General features: G+C 45.1%; 1 protein-coding gene across 1 annotated transcript in view; it reads right to left on the bottom strand.

Moving 5' to 3' along the window:
- Positions 1-24,080, bottom strand: part of Capn8 (calpain 8) — a 76,238-nt gene that overhangs the window by 26,062 nt on the left and 26,096 nt on the right. The window contains exons 3-9 of the mRNA XM_026407148.2: positions 8,531-8,649; positions 7,907-8,040; positions 6,816-6,984; positions 5,969-6,052; positions 4,624-4,709; positions 2,284-2,358; positions 944-1,104 (exon numbers count right to left, since the gene is read on the bottom strand). Of these exons, the coding sequence (XP_026262933.2) occupies positions 944-1,104; positions 2,284-2,358; positions 4,624-4,709; positions 5,969-6,052; positions 6,816-6,984; positions 7,907-8,040; positions 8,531-8,649 (828 nt within the window). The remainder of the gene's footprint in view (positions 1-943; positions 1,105-2,283; positions 2,359-4,623; positions 4,710-5,968; positions 6,053-6,815; positions 6,985-7,906; positions 8,041-8,530; positions 8,650-24,080) is intronic.

Here is a 24,080-nt window from a genome sequence, read left to right as displayed (position 1 = left end):
AGGACTACAGACTCCCCTCATTCCTGTCTGCCCAGCATTCTGGTTTCTGCCACCAAAAAATAGGAACTCTGGTTAGATAAGGATGGAAGAGAGACCTTGTAAGCCCCCAGACCATATCCACATGGGATTTTATGATAATGCCACTTCCTGCACTGAGCTGTGTGCTGAGAACAACATGACTGGCCCCACCCCTGAGCATACCCGCTGAGTCAATCAACCCAAATCAACTCATCAACAGCAAACTCGGCAGGGAGTGGGAAAGGGGGGGTTGCAAAGTGAAGAGAGTAGGTTTAGCTTTCCTTCATTTCTCCTTAAGAGATGTGGAGTCATTTTTCAGAACTTCTTCATCAGGTGCTGCTTCGGCAGATTCAACCTAGGAGGAGCCTATACATGTACATATTAGTGATCTTTTGTGAACCAGGGAAGACTACCCCCCTTTAATAAGATGAGGACCCAGGTTAGTGTGGAAGCAATGGTTTGCACCAGGCTCTCCCTGCAGGCAAGCCTCAGTGACTCCTAGAAGAGTGCAAGGTGGCCACACGCATGCCCTGTGTGTGGCCACCCCTGACCTCCACTGTCTCGCCCTTCCAACTCTGACTCAGATGCCCACACAGAGCAAACCAGATACTCTGTGGGGTGCTGCCTATAGGAACAGCAGCTGTTGGGCCCGTGTTCCTCCAGCAGGGAAGCCCAGGAGAACAAAAGGTCTTAGCCAAGAGCAAGAAAGCGGTTAGTAAGAAGCACATTCTTTGGAGGCAGGAGCAGCAGGGCAAAGCAGGTTTGATTTGAACACACAGAAGCTGAGATCAGGCCACCCATCCTTGCTGCCCTGGCCTCTGAGCATGAGTTCAACCAGGGCCTCTAGTCTAAAGACCTTATCCCAAGATTAACATATGAAGTCATCCGGCTCAGGGAGGACCAGACAGGCAGCGCTCCACCTTACCTGGGTAGTTCTGGCAGCCACCTGCGGTGGAACCCCGTGTCCAGCGGCCATTGAACAGCACCAGGTTCCATTTGTGCACCTCGTCACTGCTCAGAGAGTCTGGGGAAAGGTTGCAGATCTCCAGGCGGGAGAACTGCTTTAAGAAATCTGAAAATGACATCCTGGGGGGACAGAGGAACCGGAGGACTCTCAGTCAAGGGAGCTGGGCTGGAGGGGTGATGAAAGGGACACCCACTAGCAGAGTCCTGTGAGTGGTCTCAGAGGCTAAGGGCTCACTGACTCTGTTCAACAGTCCACTGATAGGAACAGGCCAAGGTCACCATCCAAATTCCTCTTTGTGGTTAGCATCTCAGCTCTAGAAGAACCCCACTTGCAGACCTACCAGCCACACAGAGTCAGGGCATGAACTGGAAGAGCCCCTGCCTTTGTCTAGGCTGGGTTAAGTCTGAGCCCATAGGAATTTTCTTCCTATTTAATTCTCAGTGATGTACCTCATAGAGATTTCCTCTAACTCCTACCATAGACAAAGGGGATCCTTATCATCTTCCCTAGCCTCCAGCAAAGGAAGCCATCCAATTGTGACGGTAAGGCGAATCTTAGCTCTAAAGAAGAAGAAGTAGAGCTCTCTGCTCATTGGAAAGGCAGACAGGCTTGTGGCTTAAGGCCCAGATATCTTGATCTGGGTACTTTAGATAGATGAGTAAAGGTAGAATTATACTAGAGCAAAAAGGGGGTGAAGAATGAAAGACACCAAGCCAGGTGCAGTGGCGCACGCCTCTAATCCCAGCAGCTCAGGAGGCTGTGGAGGAGAATTGTGAGTTCAAAGCCAGCCTCCGCAATGGCGAAGCTGAGCTGGGGATGTGGCTCAGTGGTGGAGTGCCCCTCAGTTCAATCCCCGGTACCAAAAAAAAAAAGAAAGACACCATGGCCAAGAACCTTGTCACTTTCCTAAAAGACCTGGAGATGGGCTGTGCCCACATCAGAACTTGGAATGGACTCACAACTAAGAGGTGGCTAAGCAGCCTCTTTAAAAAAAAAAAAAAAAATTATTAGTCATAAATAGACATAATGCCTTTATTTTTAAATATATATTTATTTTTTAGTTGTTGGTGGACACACAATATCTTTATTTCATTTTTACGTGGTGCTAAGGATTGAACCCATTGCCTCATGCATGCTAGGCGAGCACTCTACCTCTGAGCCACAACCCCAGCCCACAATACCTTTATTTTATTTGTTTATTTTTATCTGGTGCTAAGAATCAAACCCAGTGCCTCATGCATGCTAGGCAAGTGCTCTGCCACGGAGCCCCAGCCCCAGCCCACTAAGCAGCCTCTTACCAGAACTCTCCATCCTCAGCTTTCCTGTCCAGCTCTTCCTTCTGCCTGGGATCTATGTAGTTCCATTCAGGTGCACTGGAGGGGGCAGGGGAGGAGCAGAAGTGGTCATTCCTGAGGGGCAAGCTATTTACTGCATCAAAAGAGCCCCCTAAGGGCCAGAAACGGGGTCCCAAAATACAGCAGGTAGATGGACAGGCTGGACCATAAGGGTGGAACTACAGTCTGGAGAGGACATGAGGCACCAGCAGGTGACCTTGATATGGGCACCAGCAGGTGACCTTGAGCATGCAACAGAAGCATTATGGACCTGCTCTAACTGTCACTCCCTGAACAAGTTTTACATTTTCATATAGGATACCCGGGCCCCTGGCCACAAGAATGAGGAAGTCCAGGAGAGGAGACACAAGGGGCCCAGTGACAAGAAGGGCAGGCCCTCTAGTATCCTTTAGTAAGTTGTCATTCTGGCTCATCTGTCAATCTGGGATGAATATATTCTAAGAAGGTCTGGCCAGCTTAGGGTACATGGATATGGTCCACTTTCTAAGCCTGTAAGAATAACTATCAGGCCCAGTTTCATGGCAGCTTCCCTGAAGGAGTGTCACCCTGTGAGGCCTCCTGCTGTTGACCTTTCCTTGGCAATATCCATATACTTTGTTTAAATGCCATCTCCAGTTTATCTGACATTTCCAAAGTCAGGTTTTCCTGAAATACGTATGCAACATCTAAATAACAGAGCAGTATCAAGATCCACTTAAAACACACACACACACACACACACACACACACACACACACACACACCTACCTCTTTCCTAAATATTTTCAGCAAAACCCAACCCCTTCCTGCCCCAGCATAGAAGCTGAGGCACACCCAAGTTCAGCATCCCCCAGATCTGGCCTCCAATGCCCCAGGAATTAGCAGAAGAGTTTAGGAGAGTTCTTAAATTCATGGAAACACTCATTGAATCAGAATAGATCTTGGAATGTGCCTATTATAAATAAAGATTAGGAGACAAGTTGGAAATTTGCAGATCTAAATCTTCCAGTTGGTTTTCACAAACTGGGGAGAAGGGGGATAAAAATCTATCTAGACATTGCACTGAGTTTAGGAATGTCATTTCAGAGATCCAGCACCCTCCGCCAACCGCCAGTATGTAAGTATTCCGAGCTGTGTCTAGCTGGTAGAGCCTCCGGGAGTTGACTCCACTTACACCCACACCCACTCCAGCCCTTGGGACTTTCCCACCCTGTCAGGGATTGGGTGGCATCAGGGAGAGGAGATGAAGTCAAGCAAACCCTTTTGACATCTTTTGAATGGCTTTTGGTGAAAACAGATAAAACTTGAGGTTTCTATTTGATTCAGTCATGTCATCCTTTTAGGGCAGATGGCAGAATTGAGGTTTTGGGGTGTGCTCAGTGTTAGGCAGTGGACTGGAAACTCTCATATAGGAAGCCCATCTTGCGTCCCTTCCTGACAAAGGCCTGGAGGAAAGTTCTGTAGCTCTGAGAGATAATAAGCCATATTATCCTTAATTAAATGTGATAAAGCACTTTCCTAAGGCCCTGTGACATCACAGAATATGGACAAAGGGTACACTCAAGGCTTAAGGATGTATTGGGAGAGGATAGGATGGTGACAATTCTCATTTCTAGTGGCTCTTTATTAATAAGATTGTGCATTGTAATTCATTCCCCAGCACCAGCCTTCCTCCCCTGGGCCAGCTGTGCTAACTTGACAGAAAGCACACCACGCCTTCCCCATCCTCCGGTGTCACAGAGACATCAATTCCAGGACACAGCTGTCCCGGGATATCACCCTTTCTGAGTAACTTCCCCTCAAGCAGAAAGGCTGCCCTCCAGTCAATGATCAATACCCACCCAGGTCATGAGCTCATGGGCTGAGCAACACCCCCATTCATCAAGGCCTGCCTGGGGCCATGACTTCCAAGATCAAGTTTCATTTTCTCAGCATCATCATTTCCTTTCATAGCTGAGGGGCTTGGCCTTTTGTCAAAGGAACCAGTGCTTGTGGAGTGGAAAGATCAGATTGTGAATGATCGATATGACCACCACGGTGTAGTAGGTAGAAAACAGGTAAACTGTTTGGCACTAAGCAAAATTCAATGGAGCTGCCCAATTCTCAAATGCCAAGTCAGAAATTCGGAATTACAGACTCTGCTTTTCCCAGCCTGGAACCAGTTAATACTCTTCTGAACAGGCTGAGTGATTTTTGGACAGTAAGTACTTCAGAACTCACTATGATGTTGGTCTCATTACTGTGCTTCACAAGACACTTCTCTGTGGAAGGAAGTAATACTGGGGGAGGTAAAGAGGAACCTACTCATCGCTCCAAGCTCCCGTCCACTCCACTTCGCCCCATGGATTCCTGAGTCTGATCAGCTTCTCTGGGCAGCCACGGAAATCCACCTGCAAGGTCCATACACACAAAAGCAATTACTGCCTGCCCTGCATTCATGTGTGCACCTGGAAGGATTTGCATGAAATTTTTCAAATGTCCCTAAATGACCACACTTTTACTTTATTTTAACAGGTGCTTTCAGGCTTTGGCCAAGTGTTCTATTTTTCACAATTTGAATAAGTAAAGAGTGAGCGGAATACAAAATCAAGTTCATGACTTCTCTAACTTGGATTTAGATTTCATGGTTGACTAAGATTGACTCTGTTCTTAATATATGAGACATCACGGTACACCCTCTGAACGAATAGCACAGCAGTTAATATTCATTAAGTACATATGAACTAGGCACTGTGCTGAGCATTTCAAATGCATAATTGCCTCATTTAAACCTCAGAACAACCCTGTGAGGTGGGCACTATTATTATCTTCATTTTGCAATTCAAAAATCTGAGACATAGAGATGCTCAGTTTTCCAAGACTACTTAGCTATTAAGTGGTAGGTGCAAGATGAAAACCAGAAACTGTGTTGCAAAAGCCCAAGAGTGGGGATACCCATTGAATTTCTTTTTTTTCTTCTTCTTCTTCTTCTTTTTTTTTTTCTTTTCAGAGGCCATTGGGAAATTCAAAGCAAAACCAATTTCTCAAAGATAACACTATCTTTAGCCTAGGTGGATGTATCTTAGTTGCATGGTGTCTATATTTTCCATTGTAAACCCTCCAAATGTTTTTGGAAGTAGTCAGAAGATTAAAAAAAATAAAATTAATGAAAATTATAGTCCAGGCTTTCAACTAATTGGGTTAGAGAACGAGAAACACCTGCTTGCCTTCTCATTATTATAGCCCTCCCTAAAGATGGAAGTGGGAATTTATCTTTTTTTCTTTTAGGGATCCTCTGCATTTCCACTGTTTACATAAACAGACATCTTACAATGAGTATAGAACCTGACTGACAATCTCTACAACTCTTCTGGCCACATCTCAGAAGAGAATTTAACTAGAACTCACAGAGATGCAGGTCAGAGGCATTAAGTTACCCATCCACAAGAGTGTAAAAATCAGAAGGGCCTTCGTAATGAGCAAGAACTAAGGGCACATCTGTGGCATCAAGGGCTCTGTGCAGCAAGGTGACCCTCTTCTCCAGCAGGGCAGGAAACACCAAAGCCAACTCTAAACCTCTTAGGTGACCTCCTGTCTCTTCTCTCAGATATGTTCTGGATTTGTGGTAACAACATTTCACATTGCCTTCCCCTCCTCCACCTAATTTTACCTCTTCAACTCCAGTAACAGAGTACGCATGACTCTTAACCAGCTTCTGGCTGGTGATGGCTTCTGCTTCAGCTGCACTGGAGACCTGGGTTGAGAAGAAAGTCAGTTAAGATAGCTAACCTGAATGCTTTGGTGTCGTCTCTTTCCAAAGATACACTACAAAGCCAGAGGGCCCCAGTGTGGAACTAGCAAAGCAATGAGCCTCAGGTAAATACAGCCGTCTCCATTCAACACTCTTTAATTAAGCCAGGCAGGTGCTATGTGGCTGCCAAGCTGGGAATCTGACTTACCAGTCATTCAAATGCCAGCAGCATTTATTCTCTGTGAGTATCCCTCTGCTGCCCAAAGAAAGCTATCCATTTTGGCAGCAAGAGAGAAAAGGAAAGTAGGTCTGCTCTCTTTGACCACCTTGAAAGTCCAGACAGGCAACCCTCCTGTCGGGGCATGACACCTACCTGGTTTCAGAACCTCTTTCATTTTTCTTCAAGGATCTCCAAGTCCCTTAAGTATTATAAATCACATTCATTTTCCCAAATCTCAAGCTGATTTAGCAAAAAGAGAGTAACAAAGATAGAGTCTAGGATCCAGGGAGCAAGACTGTGTTCTCAGGGCAATTCCTGCAATACTAAAGAGGTTCTACCAGCAAGGGAGAAATCAGGGCTCCAATGTGATGAACCCCAGTTTCTATCCATTACTTAGGTCTTAGCCAGCTCACATGTGCCGTGGACACCAGACTTGCCCATTAAATCCCAGATTCTGTCAAAGCTTTCCCAGGCCTCTCCCTCCCTATCCAGTCCCTTCTCGACCACACCCGGGTAGAGGAAACAAAGAAAAGTATCCTGGCTCACATCAATGGAGCAACCCAGGAGAGACCCCGCACGGAGGGCTTTTCTAATGATATGGTACAGATTGGTTGGTGGCTTCTTCAGGTCATAAAACTCGGAGATACCACCTGTGAAATCCTCAAACCCTTCCATTGTGGACCCTCCAGCAAGAGCCTCATAAGAACCATTGAGCCTGTTGGAAAAGAAAAAAAAAAAATGTGCACCATCCACAGCCATTTGCAACCCCAGCAGAGGACTACAAGGGTCGAGGGAAAAAATAATGTTTTGACATTGTGGTCTGGAAGGTCAAGGGGGGCCCTTTGCCAATTTTGACTCTGGATCAGGAAGGGACTTAGGCCACTGTTTCACAAAGTCAGCTAGCATTTCACTAGCAATGGATCTCACACAACTTCTCTCCAGGCTACACACTCTTTTACAAAGCCAAGGGCAACCCTTCCACTGGTGACCCCAACCACTTAGTTTTCTGGAGGTTTCTAGGGAACAAAGAGAAAGAACCCTCTCTAAAGACTGAAAGGCATCTGCTGAAGCTCACTTAGGGAACAGGACTGGAATGGAACTGGGATTGCAGAAAAAGTTATCAGTAAATAAAATGAATTCAAAGAAGTAGTCTTTGAACATTGAATGCCAACAAGAACAATGACTCCTGAGGAAATGGTGGAACTTTGTTGATTTTGGTACCTAAGAATGTTTATTTTCTTCTTCATCATCATCATAATCTCTTTAAAAAGTCACATGGGACTAGGGTTGTATGTAGCTCATTGGCAGAGCGCATGTGTGAGGCACTGGGTTCGATTCTCAGCATTGCATATAAATAAATAATTTTTTTAAAAAATCTCATATTGCCCTAAAATAAATGGGGTTTGAAAGAGAAAAAAGCTAAGACCCAGAGAGGCAAGGCAGCAAGTTCATCATCCCCACATTCCCATGGGACAGAGCTGAGATTTTAAGCTCCCAGACCAAATTTCCATTTCTCTTCATTCCCGAGGGATGCTCCTCTGGCCCTTGGAGATCCAAGTGCTGGGGAAGACTTGGCCGTGACACCCTGAGTTTGGGGAGGGGAAGCAGGTGTGGGAGAGGACAGGTGCCCCACTTACTTGGCATAGGCTTTCTCCAAAAGTGCGCTCCAGAATTCATTGCCTTCTTCAGAGTGTAGGAAGAGCAGCTGCCCGTTCTTGGTGGGCAGCCTGTCGTCAATGACCACCTCCACCCACTCTCCATACTGCCAGAACTGGGTGTGGGAAAGCACAATGGCTGCTCATACAAATCAAGAAAGGGAGTCCCTTTGGTGGCCCTCAGATGGGAACACTGTGCTGCCAGAGATCAAGTCTCAGGCGTTTCATGAACCCCAAGCTCCTGAAGAGCAGGATTTATGTCAGATGAGCCAGGAAATACCTAGTTCAGTCTCTTGAGTTTGTGCTTAAGAGAACTTTCACAGCATCAGCCAGTGTGACAATGGGTGACTCATTCACTCCTTTCCTGATCCTCAGTCCAAAGTGCCTTCCTCAAGGGGAGATGGGAAGGAGATAGAGGCATGGATGATTAGATGCAGGTATTAAATCAATGGTTCTCCAGCTTAAGTCTACATGCACTGGAATCACTGGGAGGGATGGTTAAGCATAGGTTACTGGGTCCCACCCCCCCAAAATTTCTGATTCCATCTGAAGTGGAATCTAAGGATGTGGAAAGTAGTGACAAAGGCCAGGAGCAAAGCACAATACCTGAAAATGAAAGATGCCTGCATAGTTCTTCTGGAAGGTCTGGTCCCTGGGGACCACCCGGTAAAGCAGCTTTTCATTCAGGGTGAGAGAAGCAATGGCCGCCAGAAGCCAGCAATCACCTGCACAGCGTCATGGAGGACACAGACTGGTCAGACGGGGTTGGTAGGGTCTCTGCTTTCTCTGACTCCCACTGCCCCAGTCACTCAGAGTCCACGTCTGTCTTAGTCTGTTCTTGCTGCTATAACAAAATACCTAAGACTGGGTCATTTATAAAGAACAAAAATTTAGTTCTCCTAGTTCTGGAAGCTGAGAAACTCAAGATCAAAGCACCAACAGATTCAGTGTCTGGTGAGGGATTGCTCTCTGTTTCCACGATAGCACTTCATGTCTGAGTCCTTACATGGCAGAAGAATGGAAGAGCAAAAGGGCCCATCCCCCTTCAAGCCCTATCAGGGCACTAATCCCTTTCATGAGGGTAGAGTCCTCATGATTTAATCACTTCTGGAGGCCCCACCTCTTAATACTGTCACATGGGGATTTAGATTTCAGCATATGAATCTGTGGGGGACTCACACATTCAAACCACAGTGACATCACACAACTCCCTTCTAAGTCAGGTGGTCAGATTATCTTCCTCTCACACGAGACTCACATGTAGCAATCGGCTCCTAGGGCCTCACTGAGAGCTGTCTACACAGATGGGGAAATTCTCTGCTCCTTCCTATCACCACTCCCCTCCCACACATGCTGACTATTTCACATCTCCTAGGCACCCAACCAGTGGGAAATGGAAAGAAAGCAAAAGGGAACAAAAATGAGTCCCTTTGGTCCCTTATTGGCAACTTTGATAAATTTGGTTGGGGGATGGGGGGGACATTGAAGCTGTGTAGCTAGCCCATAATGTGTGCATGTGAGTGAGAATGTGAGAGAGAGTGTGTTCCTTGCCCCTTGGGGCCTTGGGTAACAGGCATTGGCTCTGTGTGGTCTGTCTAGAGCATGGTCCTTTTATGTTTCAGAGTTCACCGTGAAAGCGTTGATGGTTGCTTTTAACACTCTTGAGATATTGATTAGCATTAAATCATCATAATCTGAGGCAGAAAAAAATAAAAGTCAAGAGAGGTTAAAAATCCTGGAGCTGGCTGTTTGTCACTCTGAATATTTAAGTAAACTCAAGAACAAACAGAAAACCTCTTTCTGGGCAAGTCAGGACCTCCCAGGCCAATGGCCCTGAGTGGCACTTTCTGGGAAGGTGTAATTGTCCCTTAGTGTTGATTTCAAACAATTAAGAACAGGTGCCAGATGCTGATTGCTTACCTTAACATCCTATGGGGGACCTATCATCTTGCTCCTATTTATGAATATGCTTATTGCACACCAGCCTCTGGGTTCTCAACGTCCTTAAATGAACTTCTCATCATGTGAATGAATATTTCATCTTACTGGCCCAATGTTGCCTCTTTTCAGATTCACTACAGATCCCTAGCCCTAGAAGTCTGGGGTGTGGTGAATGAGTCCCTGTTTTGCCTATTTTTATTTGTCTCCACTGGCTCCAAAATCCAGCCATGTATCCCAGCCTTCATCTTTTCCATGGGAAAAAGTCTGAACCTTCTCTGTGTGTCTTCAGATAGAAGAAGACAGTTCAATGTTCTGGAGGCCATCCAGGTCCTTATCTAATCTACATTTTCTTTCAACCCTATGGTCAAAGTTGCATGCATGCTCCAGGTGAGGACAGAACTGGTTTTGTTTTGTTTTGTTTCTCAGATTCAGGTTGTCTATGCAAGTAGTAAACCATGGCCCCAGGAGCCACTTCTGAGGATCCGAAAAATCTCCATCACCAGGTCATCCAAGAAATCCTTTTTCTATCTTACCTTATCTTTTTCATTGAAGAAGCTCATGATTTGACCCCAAACTAATTTCTTTCTCCCAATCAGTCTCATACCTTCAATCAATTTCCTCTCTCTCTCTCACACACACACACACATTTAGTTTTTGAAGGATTTTCTGACCCAGGAAGCAACCTCCTCCTGCCTCCCTCTTCACCAAGTTCCTCTTTACCTGATGGCATCAGAGCTTCAAGGTGACCCTAGAGATAGAGTTGGTATGGATAACAACCATGACTTCTGTTGCTTCTTACCACAAAAGTCTTGAGCAGGGCAATACCTCATTAAAAAAGCAACTTCTGCAGAGTGAATGAAATAACATAGTGTCCTCCTCCTTCCCCACTCCTCTCAACCCAGATTGCATCCTCTGATCACCTATGAGCATGTCGCTCCTCTGCTCAAAAACCTGCCGCTGACCTCTATTGCTTAGGAACAAAACTAAAACCCCTGACAGGGCATCCAGACCCATCACAACACAACTCCACCTGCATCTCCAGTCCTTCTCCTTTATAGCCCCAGCATGAATCTAATCTCCCAGTCAGCCCGGAATATGCACAGAAAGAGCCCTGGTCTTTTTTGCTGTCATGCTTTTTCTCATTTGTTCCCTCTGTGTGCAATCTTAAAGGATAAGCTGCAACTCACCAGCTGAATCTTACCCATTATCCATGAAGCCGGCTCCGAAGCCTCTCACCCTCCAGATAAAAGCCATCTCTTATTTTTTTGTGTCCTAAAGACCTTATTTAACCTTCTGTTGCACATTTACCATGAATTGTCTCAGATGACAGTTAAAACCCAGACTGGACTCAAAACTCCATTCACATATCCACTCCTCACTGGTGAGTCCCTTGATCCTACCCTGTTTTTCCTTTAATGGCCTCAAACCCTCCCTTGTCAGAGCTCCCCAGCACTTCCCAAGGTCAACGATGGCATCTGATCATTTCTTTCCCATTTCTCTCTGATCTCTTCTGCAAAGCAGGGATGTGAAGTCCATAATTGTAGCCTTCCCAGAAGGTGACTGACATATAGTGGGAACCCTGTGAATACTTGAAAAATTTTTAAAAATAAGCAAATGAACAAACAAATTGATGAATCATAACATATTTTGCAAATCTCCTACAGCACTCTCCAACAGCTCCTTATATACATTTGCACCTTAATCTCGCAGGTCTGAGGTCCGGTGAGGACCTGCATTGAAAATGACAAGTTCCACCTCTCCAAAATCAAGGTACTTTGGTGTCTAAAGCTCTGAAGCAAAGGGAGATAAATAAGGAGACATGAGTGCAGATGCACAGTCCTCTGGGCAAGTTCAAGATGATGGCTCCACAACATCTCTGAAGCAAGTAGCTCCTCAAAGAGCCCACAGCAGCTGTACAGCCTTCTTTAATGGGTGTGGCCCCAGCTCCCTTCTGATGTGAACTTGATTCTCCCAGTCTGAGCTACTTCTAACAGCCCACCCAGAACACTCTGGAGACATCATGATTCAAGATGCAGCACCAAAATATCCCTTGGATGCTGACATCAAACAAGGCTGCCCAGCCAGGGGAGAGGTTAATTTTCTCTTCATCTACCTCATTCCTGACATTTCACAGCCTTCACCAGGCTGTTGCTGCAAGCAGAGGCCCTAAGGAGATGCTGTGGGTGTGTAGACATTTGGATCTCTGCCAGTTACTATGTAACGTGTCAGTGGATTGTCGGGACAAGACCCTTTTTCCAAGGAACATGTCCAGATGAATGTGTTCCCCTTAAAAGGGTCTTCTTGGGACAACAGGCACTTATTCTGTCACTCAAACAGTTTAGAGACTTGTTTGAGGAACTGCTTCTAAGCTCATGGCACATTAGGGGGCTCTTCTCCAAGGGGAAACAGCCTTGATCTTTGGGCATAGTTTTACTTTCTGAAAGCAGGCAAGAGGATTTGGGATCCAAGTTTGGTGGCAAATAAGATAGACCAAAAAAATAGGAAATATGGACTAGTCTCTCCTCCCCAGACACCCTTCAGGTAGGGCTGGCCATGGGGTAGAGGTTTTACCCATGAGCTTTAAGCAGATGTCTGAATTCAGGAAAAACATCTAATTTCCTGAGGAAGTGGGGCAGACTAGCTGATCAAGACATTTTGCCCATTACCCTTCCCCTTTCCTCCCACCTAAAAAGTCCACCTTAGGCCTGGACATCACACAGCCACCTTGCAATCCCAAGGTTACATGTGCAAGATGACAGTCAACACACTCGGGAGACTAGAGTAGAAGCACAGTGTGAGCCAGGTCTCCAAGGACATGAGCTATGTTAGCCCAGGGCTAAGCGCATACAGACTCCTTGTTATAAAAGAAAAATTAGCCCTCTATTAGTTCAAGTCACTAGCAGCTGGGTTGTATGCTGCTTGCAGCCAACATTTTCCTAACTGATCAAATGAGAATGACTATGAAGGGATTTGGTGTGCCCCATAAACAGGTTCAGAGAAAAAATTCCACGAAAGGAGCTCTTTCTAAAACGCTGGAAATATGCCGGACACCATGGTGCATGCCTGTAATCTCCACGGCTCAGGAGGTTGAGGCAGGAGAATCACAAGTTCAAAACCAGCCTCTGCAACATCGAGATGCTAAGTAACTCAGTGAGACCCTGTCTCTAAATAAAATACAAAATAGGGCTGAGGATGTGGCTCAGTGGTCAAGTGCCCCTGAGTTCAATATCCAGTACCCCCCAAAAAAACAGAAAAAAAATGCTGGGAATGTCAGCAGTTGAAATACACACATTGTTCCATGCACTGGGTTGTATATATTCTGGGGTTACTAGAAGATCTGGCTGGGAATACCTGTATCTGCTCTCCAAAGAGGGAGGGTCAAAGCATACAGCGCTATAGAACATAAGCATTTGCATATGGGACCTCAAACAGCTGAAGCAGGGAAAAAGGCTGCCTAAGGAAATCCCAGGGCTCCCTCCACCCCAAAAAACATATATATGCTTTGCAATACAGAAAGGATGCTCTTCTAAAGGACATAGATGTCTTAGTTGTTTTGCTGTTGCTATAACAGAATATCTGAGACAGAGGAGTTTATAAAGGAGATGAGTTTATTTAGTTTGTGGTTCTGAAGGCTGGGAAATTCAGATACCAGCAAGTATCTCATGCTGCTTCAACCCATGGCAGAAAGAAGAAGAGCAAGTGGGCACAGACAGAGGAGAGAAAAGAAAGCCCATCTCCTGAAATAACAACTCATTCTCAAGAGAAAGCCATTAATCCTTCCCTCTTACCGACCTCTGAAAGGCCCCCCCTCCCAACACTGTTACACTGGCAAATAAATTTCAACAGGGGGCTTGGTGGGAACAAACCCTCCCCAACCACAGCAGTTAGAAAGCAATTCTGAGCCTATATTGGTGTGTGGGGGGGGGGGGGTGTGCACAAGTGGGAAGGCACACAGTGTCAAGGAGAAGAGAAGGAGGAGTTTGGATTGAGGCACCTGGGATTCCTGTAGCCCATCTGGGTGGTACTAACAGATGAGATGGAGCAGCAAAGACTGTTCTCTCCCTTACCCAACACAGAGAGCTAGCAACCCCTGGCACATGGCAAGAAGGAGCAGCTTGAACAGAAATAGAGGTTCCCTAGAAGGCACATTGGGGAGGACCTTTCTCAGCACTGTGGTCTACTGAAGCAAACTTCAGCTGCAAAGTTTTGGGAAAAGGAGCAAATGCTGGGAGCTGCTTTAGGAAAGGAGTGGGTTTCCTCAGAGTCGCAGGGGCAGGTACCCGAGGACACAGAGTTACCAGAGCAGGTACCAGAGGGCTCCAGTTGACTCTGCTCTGGTCATGGGTTAGGAAGAACTTTGTGTCGCATGGTAAATTCTCAAAATCAAAATAGGAAAGCCACCCGGGTGTGACATTTGACAAAAGAGACCTAAGGAAAGAAGAGGGTCAACAGAGAGGGAAACTGGTTATAGGCAGCTTTGGGTCCCATGAAGAAAATAACTAGAGATAATAAATACTTCCCAAGATTTAGGGGTACTTTTTTGAAAGGGCAACAGAAAAAAAAAGGACTTCTAGAACCTTTTCACAATGACTACAGTGAAGGGATTAATCCCATTAGAGGGAAAACAAGACAAGACAAGGTTATTTACCTTATCTTCTCAAGCTGTGTGAACTCAGGAAAAAATATGCTACCTCTCTGAACCTTAGTTTATAACCTATATAATAGGAGCAACAATAATACCTCCTGTGAGGTATACTATGCCATCAAATGAGACCAGTGATGGACAGAACACAGTAGGTTCTCGTGAAGTTACAGCTCTCAAAGCGAAGAAGACCAAGAAGAAACCACCAACAGCATAGGAGGCAAGCACCATTCCAATGTGGGGCCATGGAAACCAAGTGATGAGTGTACTAAGTAGAACAGGTTTATCATCTGGGTCAGAGTTTACACATAGATCCAAGAAGATGAAGACTGGGAACTGGTCATTGGATTTAGCAGCGTGGAGGACATTAGTGACTACAGCAGAGACATTTACTCTTTACCATGTATCTAAGTGCTCCACATTTGTCCCAGCTCCCTTGCAGGGTGATGTGACTAGTTCTGGTCTTATACATAATGAAGAAAGAGTTTCACGCCTGGGCCAAAGCATTTAGAAGCCAGCACACAACCCTCCAGCCCTCTCATGTCTGGAAGGTGTCTGTTCTAGATGGCATAGCTTCTTGGTACCTGAGTCACTGCGAGGAAGACAGTTGCCTTGGAGAGTTCCAGAACCCAAAGCAAACCAAGGTAAGAAAAAAAATCTTTAGGTGCAAACTCATTAAAAATAAATGATTGTTACCATCTTCTCCTTAGTAGGATAATCATGGTGTCAAGTTTGGGCCACTCACAGAATCATTCATTGAGCAAGATTTAGGCCAACAAGAAAGTCAGAGTGAGGGCTTCTGGGTCACTGACCTCCCGGGAAGTTCTGAGAACAATCTGAACTTTGTTCTTCCAACTTCTCACTCTGCTTATATGTGTAATGAGTTTAATATTAATTAAATTTTTAATAATTTTTTTCTTCCCCTCAAATAATAATCCCCTAGATCGCCTCATACATTGTAGCAGGGGGGCTGCAGGACTTCTGGTAAGGAGCAGACAGACCCCATTCACAACAATGAAAGTGTTTTTCTCCCCTGTTAGGAAAAAACTTTACTATCTACCAAGAGACAATCATTCTGAATGAAGATTAACTTTTTTAAAAAGAAATATATCTTGGAATGTGATGGACATCAGTATCCAAAGCACATGTTTGAAGACACGAATTGGTGTGAACATACTTAAATACAGAGATATGAAAAAATGTGCTATATATGTGTAATATGAGTTGTGATGAATTCCGCTGTCATTTGTTTTTTTAAAAAAAATCAATTAAAAAACTTTTTAAAAAATTAAATAAATAAAAAAGAAATATCTCAATTCAAATTTACACATTAAATCAAAACTTGAAGTCAGGCACAGTGGCATGTGCCTGTAGTCAGAACTACTCAAGAGCCTGAGGCAGGAAGATCACTTGAGCCCAGGAGTTGGAGACAAGCCTAGGCAACAAAGAGAGGCTTCATCTCGAAAATAAATTTTAAAAATAAATAAATAAAACCAAAGCTTGAATATCTGAACATACTATGTTATTATAAACGGTGGGTGGCAAGAACTCTAGATAGAGCTTAAGAAAATTTCCCAAACACCAAAGGAAGAAGTCCTACCATCTACCACCCAGTTGGGCTAGGGCAGTGAGATTGGTTGCCAAGAGACCAAAGAAGACACCAAAATGGGATATGAGATAAAGGGTTTATTGAGAAATGCTTACTGGGGGGGTCCAGAGGTAACGGGCAGGACAGGTGTATCTCTGCAGCGCGCAGTGCCTCTGGCACCTCACCACAAACTAGCAGCTCCCATCCCTCTCCATGCTTTGCCCAGGGGCAGCATTCATCCTCACCAGTCACACCAGAGAGGGAGTTTTATAGGTTAGGTTACAGAAATAGCAACCACTTAGCTTGATTTGTCTCCTTGTGTGACCAGCACCCCATGGAGCATCTTGGTGTACATGCAAGAAAACAGCTCTCCGCTGATAACACTAACTTGCCCTAATTTCCCAGCATGCATGAGAGTGAGCTGGTGTCCTGCAAGTTTATCTGGGCAATCCTGACCCACAACTGCTCTTGTTGTTTTCTTGATTCAGCCAGGTTCCTGGGAAATAATGTAGCATTCCAGGGACATGGTGTCTTTCTGTCCTCCTCCTCTTTATGGATGATAAACAAGTGGAATTGCTTATGGGCCACAGGTAGAAGAAGAGAAAGAGGAAAGGAAAGAAAGAAAACATTGGAACCTCTGCAGAAGCCCTGCCCTCACCTCAAGGATGAATAATGACTGGAGTAGAAACAGCAGTAAAATTCCAGATGGTTTCAAGAGGAAGCTCAAGCAGAGAGCCCTTGTGCCCTACTTCCCACGGAGGAATCCAGGAGCAGAACAGAAATGGCAATGTGAAGGAATGAGGCAGAGAGAAGGTGAAAGAAGATTTACAGCTCCTCAAGTCTGCCTCAGCCATCATCTGATGACTGTGCAGAGAGCAGGGAAGAAAAGGGTGGATTAATCCTTTTGCAGAGGCGGTGAGGTAGACTCCATGAGTCAAGCACTGAAGAGAGAGGGGGTGATGTGTCATGTCGGCAGCACTAATAAGCACTCAAGTTGGGGTGGATCAGCCAGGGATGGTCCACTGGACCATGACAAACCAGGAAAAAAAGTTCACACAATACACCAGCCACATCAAGTCACCCCAGTTAGCAAGGACCCAGAGGACAATGCCAGGCTGCACACAGACCAGCTGCCCACTCCCCATTGCCAGGAGGATGTATATCCAGGCACCATCTTAGGGAAGCAGTGGGAGAGAAATCCTTTAAGACGTGAACAACTCATATTAGTCCATGTGGGCTATAACCAAATATCAAACTGGATGTCTTCTAACAACAGAAATTTATATCTCACCGTTTTGGAAGCTGGAAGTGCAAGATTAAGGTGCTGGTTCCTTGTGATAACCCACTTGGTAATTCATAGATGGCATCTTCTCACTCTGTCTTCACATAGTAGAAGGGATGTAGTAACTCTCCATGTTGTTTTTTGGTTTTTGGTTTTTTTTGGAGTGGGGGACTGGGGATTGAACCCAGGGGTGCTTAACCACTGAGCCACATTCCTAGTCCTTTTTTATATTTTATTTAGAGACAAAGTCTCACTGAGTTACTAAGTGCCTTGTTAATCTGCTGAGGCTGGCTTTGAACTCACCATCCTCCTTCCTCAGCCTCCTGAGTTGCTGGGATTACAGGCATGTGCCACTATGCCCGGTGTCCATGATGTCTTCTATAAGGGACTAATCCCATTCACAAGAGCTCCATCCTCATGTCCCAATCACCTCCCAAAAGCCCCACCTCCAAATTCACTGGGTGTTGAAATTTAACAAATTAATTCCACTTACAACACCCCTCAAAAATAGTAACTGAAGGAAGACTTCTTATCCAAAGGAGACAAAAACCTGAAACAGGCAGAGTCACAATACTAACTTAACTGGCTACTCTGTGTCTTCCTCCCACTCATGGCCAAAGGACATGGGGGGCCCTGGCAAGCTGAAAATAGTTGAGAAAAATAAAGAATCCTTCACTGATTGCACATCTGAATGTGACATAGAGATTTTGACCCTGCTAAAATAAATGCTTGTGTTTTTCCTAATCCATCTTCAATATTTTATCACAGCTAAGAAATCCTTTGCCTACTCTACGTGGTTTTATGCACAGGGCACTAATTTAGCTCTGCTAAGCAATCATAGAAAGCTCATTCCCTCCCTCCTGTTGGTGAACAGCATTTAATTCAAGCCTTCAGCATTTAATTCATGCCATTTTGGCTGCATTAAAGCACAGGCATGTTTGGTTATTCTTGCTCAGCTAACACAATTCCCTTCTCTCTGACTAGACTGGAAGTTGGCTGGGGGCAGATGACAGATTTTATGCTTCTTATAGACCCCAGCACAAAATTTTTACTGAGCGAATTCACTTCAAGATGAAAATGTCAGGAGTGATTTGAAAATTCGTACCTCGGATACCAGCAAGAAAGTCTGATGATTTGATTTAGCCCCACGGAGTTGAATTGTGTCCATGTACATGTGGTGGATATCTCAATCAGGGAAAGATACAGCTGCCTGTGTTAATACTGTGTATGACTAGAACCAGATTTAGAATTTAGAGCTCCTCTCTTGGTGCATAAAGCTGCGAGTCGCATCCAGCTAGAACAGAATTTCTCAATCTCAGCCATCATGATGTTGTGGTATGACACATTGCTCACGTGTTCATGGTGGTGCTGGTGTAAACACACCTACTGCACCTACATATGCCAATCATATGAAAATATAGCACTTACAATTATGTACCGTACATACAGACAGACATAATACTTGACAATGATAACAAATGTTCTCATTACTGGTTTATGTATTTGCTATCCTGTAATTTTTATTACAGGGTACGCTCTCTACTTATAAAAACAATTTATTGTGAAATAGCATCCCACGTTATACTAGTAGAAGCTTCATACATCTTGTGTTTACTGCATCTCTCCATGGCATCACAAGGTCACATCAAGGGACTCACCTATACCATCCAGGTTTGTGTAAGTGCACTCTATGATGCTGGCCTATGGACAGATTTCTCAGAGCTCATCCCTGTCATTAAGGAGCACAAGGCTGTGTATATGGTCTCCTGGTAGGTAGAGAGGATGCTGGGACATAAAAGATACACTTGAGTATATATGTAACAGTAGGCATAGTATTTTTGGAGCCCCTCTTGAGTATCTTGATTAAGATTCCCTGTAAGTAAGTGAGCCTCTCTCTTTCCCCACCCCATCTGCCAATAAGATTCAGAGAAATGAGACTGGAAAGAGCAGGAAGGGTAAGATTCTGAACTTCAGAGCAGGGAGGAGGTGCCTGACTGGGTTGAAGTGGGCACAGAGGAACAAGGACCTCTTGGCCCCTTATCAACTGGGACTCAGAGAAAACAACTCTAGAGAGAAGTCCTGCATAGGCCAGGGCATCTTCCACAGGGTTAGAAAAGTGGGAATCATGGCTGGACAGAGATGCCAAGCTGGCTCTCCAGAAACCCCTCAGTTCCCCTGTGGCCTCAAAACAGGAAAAGAGCCAGGTGCAGTAGCACACGACTGTAGTCCCAGGGGCTCAAGAGGCTGAGGCAGGAGGATCACAAGTTCAAAGCCAGCCTCAGCAAAACCGAGGTGCTAAGAAATTCTGTGAGACCCTGTCTCTAAATAAAATACAAAATAGGGCTGGGGATGTGGCTCAGTGTTCTAGTGCCCTGAGTTCAATCCCCAGTACACACACACACACACACACACACACACACACACAAAGGAAAAGACAAGAGGTCACCCGTGTGATGCCAGCAGGGGACACCAGCAGAAAGCCCAGAGTGGGAATAAGACCAAGCACACCTCGGCAGGCTGGGCCAGTCCTGCGGGTGGCTCCTCACATGCCCAGCACCATCTTGGGACTAGGAGGAGAAAAGCAGAGGGATGTGGGATATATACAGGAAAGTTATCCCAAAGGACCTGAGTTACTCTGAAATCCGTTTAAACTATTGAATTAGACAAAGTTGTAAACAGATTGGACTAAATTTAGTTTGCCACTTCCCTGGCCAGGGCTCCTAAGGAAGATGAAAGCAATTTTAGATCTCAGACCTGTGCTCCGTGCCAAAACCAGGGACTAGTGGAGCTCAGTGGAGATGTGCTTAAGTGACTTCAGTAAAAGTCTCCCCCCAAATGCAACCACCTCTCTGCTCATAATGGAAAATTTCTTGGCCTCCCCACATCCAGAGCAAAATAGGATCCTCAACTCTTCCCAGAACCACAGATAGGGCTGCCGCCAGCACCTCAGGCCCTGCCTACAGAGGTCTCTTTACCCCCCTCCAACAGAAAACATGGAGCCAAAGGGAACACTTCTGTGAGCAGCAGCTCACAATTGCAAACGTGAACCCCTGCTCTGGAGCCCTGCCCTGCCCTGAGCTGTCTACCCTGTTAACACCACCTACTGAGTCAGCTTTAAAGCACCAGTTCTCTGTGGCCTCCTTTAAGCCTGCAAATGTACTTCAGGTTAATGAACCACATCTAAAAGTTGCCCACATACAATAAATCCTGCTAAAGTAGAATTTAAGTCAGTTAATCCAACGGTTTCTGGACAAGGTGAGTTCTACCAAAGGAAGATTGGGGTGCGGCAGATATGTTCTAGGCTCAGCCTTCACCCTCCCAGAGTTTCCCTGAAATCACATCAGCCCTCTGCACTTTCTTGTATTGAGCCTGCCTTCCTGTTCTGGACACAGGTAAAGCATGTTCTTAATACCCATTTGCTTCATGAGTATAGCTGAGCCCCGAAGCATTCAAGTGACCACCCAAGGTCAGAAAGTCAGTGTCACAGCCAGGACCAGTCCAGCAAGGTGACAAGTAGCTGCCTCACCCATACCCTGCAGGGCCACTCAGAAGCCAAAGTAAATGTGATCATCACCATCTGAAAGACATGCCCTAATCCTCCCTGCAAGGGGAAACAAGAAATTCCAGGAATGGTCCTCATACCTTCCTCCCACATGTGTCTTCTCAGCCTCTCCTCATCTTCACTTTCCAATTGCTTCTGAACATACCCTCTCCCCACCCCTCATTAACATTGGGCTCACCCTCTGACCTACCTCATATAATTGCATCTACTTAACATTGCTATAACTGAGACAGTCACTGCTTCTTAAAGTTGTTATGAAGATAAAAATGAGATAAGATGTATAAAATGCTTAGCTTAGTGCCTGCCACAGAGAAAGCCCTCAATAAACCTCCTCATAATTAGCTATTATCACCCGCCCACACAATTAACCCAAAACACAGGGGGACACAAACAAGTGGATCAGCAAACATTTATTGTCTACTACCTTAAGAAAACAAAAACAACAATGATAGCAGGAAGCTGCCGGTGCCTTCCCTATGCCACCCACGTTTGGCATAAGAGCAGGACTGCTATCCTGTTCCCAGCCAGTACCCTCTGCCCAGGCCTCCCCCTCCAGCAGCCACACAATTGGTTTCTTGGTTGCTCAAGTCTAAGAGCCATTCTGATTCCTTCTCCCTTCCAATATCCAGTCGCTCCCCAAATACTTTTGATTTTATTCCTAAATAGCTCCAGAATCCTATCCTTTCCCTCCAACACCATGGCCACTATCTCCTCTCCCTCTGGGACTATAAGTGACATTCTTTCTCCAAATATTCATTATTCAGGAGATGTAATAGGAAGCTGCAGAAAGAAGCAAAGTTAGCATGACATGAAAATATTCATGAAGTCCAACATCCTTTCCCATTTAACATTAGTAACTTGTAACTATCAACCATTTCTGCTGTTCATGCAAATACAATGTAAATTGTTTGCAATGGGGCTGATATTGTTTGAATGCTTGTTTCCCTCCAAAATTCATGTTGAAACTTAATCCTCAATGCAACGGTATTAAAAGATGATTAAGCCAGGAGAGCTGGGCCCTCACAAATGAGATTAGGTGCCTTTATAAAAGGGTTTGACAGAGGGAGTCTGACCTGCTTTTGCCCTCTGTCTCCTGCCTTCATCCCCTCCACAGGACACAGCAACAAGGCGCCATCTTGGAGGCAAAGACCAAACCACACCAGCTGGCACTTTGGTCCTGGAATTCTCAGCCTACAGAACTGTGAGAAATCAGTTTCTATGACTGACATATTACCCAGTTTGTGATTATTTGTTATAGCAGCACAAGCAGACTAATTGTGACAAAACATTTTGCTACATTTGCAGGATTTCATGAAGTTGATGAAAGCGACATTGGAGTTGTGCTTCACTGCCACTGACCAAGGAGAACTTGACAGAATTAAAATGGTTACAGCTAAGGAAGAGAAAACAGCAAGACTACTGAGGATCTAGGCAGCATTGGTGATTGGCTTGAGCATCAAGAATGAGAGAGAGCTCCTTGGGAAATTAATGAGTCTTTGAATGTTTTCATGATTATGCTTCAATAGTCAAAAGAGGAAGGTGTTGCATCCTGTTATCTTGTAATGTTTTCAAACCCAGCACACCCATCCCTCAAAAAAGTGAAAAATTGATTCATCCTCTGTTCTAAGAGCTAGCCCAAAGTAGTTATTATTATATAAGTTTGTCAAAATATACAAAATTTTTTTCAAGTTTTCTTTTTTAATTTTTGTACAGGAATTGAACTCAGGGGCACACAACAAATGAGCCACATCCCCAGACCTTTTTTGTATTTTATTTAGAGACAGGGTCTCACTGAGTTGCATAGGGCCTCGCTAAATTGCTGAGGCTAGCTTTTAACTCACAATCCTCCTGCCTCAGCCTCCCGAGCCACTGGGATTACAGATGTGCGCCACCGCATCCAGCTCAAAATTTCTTACATCATTTTTCAAAGTAATATACTAATCGAATATTTTTTTAAATTGCACACTAAGAAATGAGGTCTTCCATTTTACTTTGAGTGGCCCCCCTTCTGATACTGTTAGGGAACAGACAGATGAGGATGGTGGGAACATGAGGTTAAGAGAATAAATCTATAAAATGGGCCCATTGTGCTGACCCCCACATGCTTTCTTTTCCAAGAAGTAATTTAGCTGCAGCCCTGCCTGGCCTCAGTGGACAGGATATGTCACATTCCTCAACAAACTACCTGTTCACTGAAGGAGAAATGCAAGTCCAAAATAATGTTGATAAGAGGAACACAAGTTACCCTGAAGGAGGAGAATTTGGTGACCAGATCCTGAAACTCTGGGAGATAAGGATAGTTCCTCCTAACCACCCAATCTGTAAGAATGTGTGGTTAAGAATCTAATTAGAACTAGTCAGCATGGGCCAAGGTGAGTGGGGACTTAAAAGTCCCCTGATGTTACTCTGCTGTCAGTCAAAAGTCAAAAGGTGGACCTGGGCAGGACTCTCTGGAAACTTCTCTGGGATCCCCAGTAAAACTAGAGTGCAAGGGAGGCACATTGTCTCTCTCCTAAGAGGATCCATTCTCTCCCTTGAGAGTATATTCTCTCCCCTTTCCTCTTCCTTCAGTAAAATCGTTCCTATTACTCTGAGCGACATGTCTGAAATCTTTCTAACTTGATTGCAAGAATTGGTGTTTGAAGAGGAGGTCTTCACGGTGTTTCAGTTTCTCAGAAGGGCCCAGTTCCGTAACAATACCAGTTATCCTCAAATAATGAGGGTGTTTTGGTAATGCAGCTGTGTCCTGCCTGGTGTTCCCAAGGTCTACGCAGCAGCAAACCTGGCTATATACACCCTGTCCTTGGCAATAAAGCCCAAAATTCTTTGCATAGCATCAGGGCCCCTAGTGATCTGCCTGCTGCCCCTCTGCACCCTCAGTTTTGCAATCCCTGCCCCCTATTTGCTGCAGCCCTACTATCTCTTTGCAAGTCACCTTTGAGGACAGACTCTTTCTAAGTAAAGGACTTTTATTCATATTTCTGCTGCATGGAACCCTCTCACCCCAGCTCCACCAGAAGAAGAGAGACAGCACCTGTCTTTTGTCCACCGTTTCCAGCACAAGGAAGAAACTTAATCAATATTTAAATGATGAAGGAGCTGTGAAAGTTCTTCCTGATTCTGACAAATGAGTATGTCAGA

The sequence above is a fragment of the Urocitellus parryii genome, chromosome 9 (assembly GCF_045843805.1).
Source record: "Urocitellus parryii isolate mUroPar1 chromosome 9, mUroPar1.hap1, whole genome shotgun sequence".
In the NCBI taxonomy this organism is placed as follows: Eukaryota; Metazoa; Chordata; class Mammalia; order Rodentia; family Sciuridae; genus Urocitellus; species Urocitellus parryii.
This window is presented reverse-complemented; position numbering and strand designations above follow the sequence as displayed.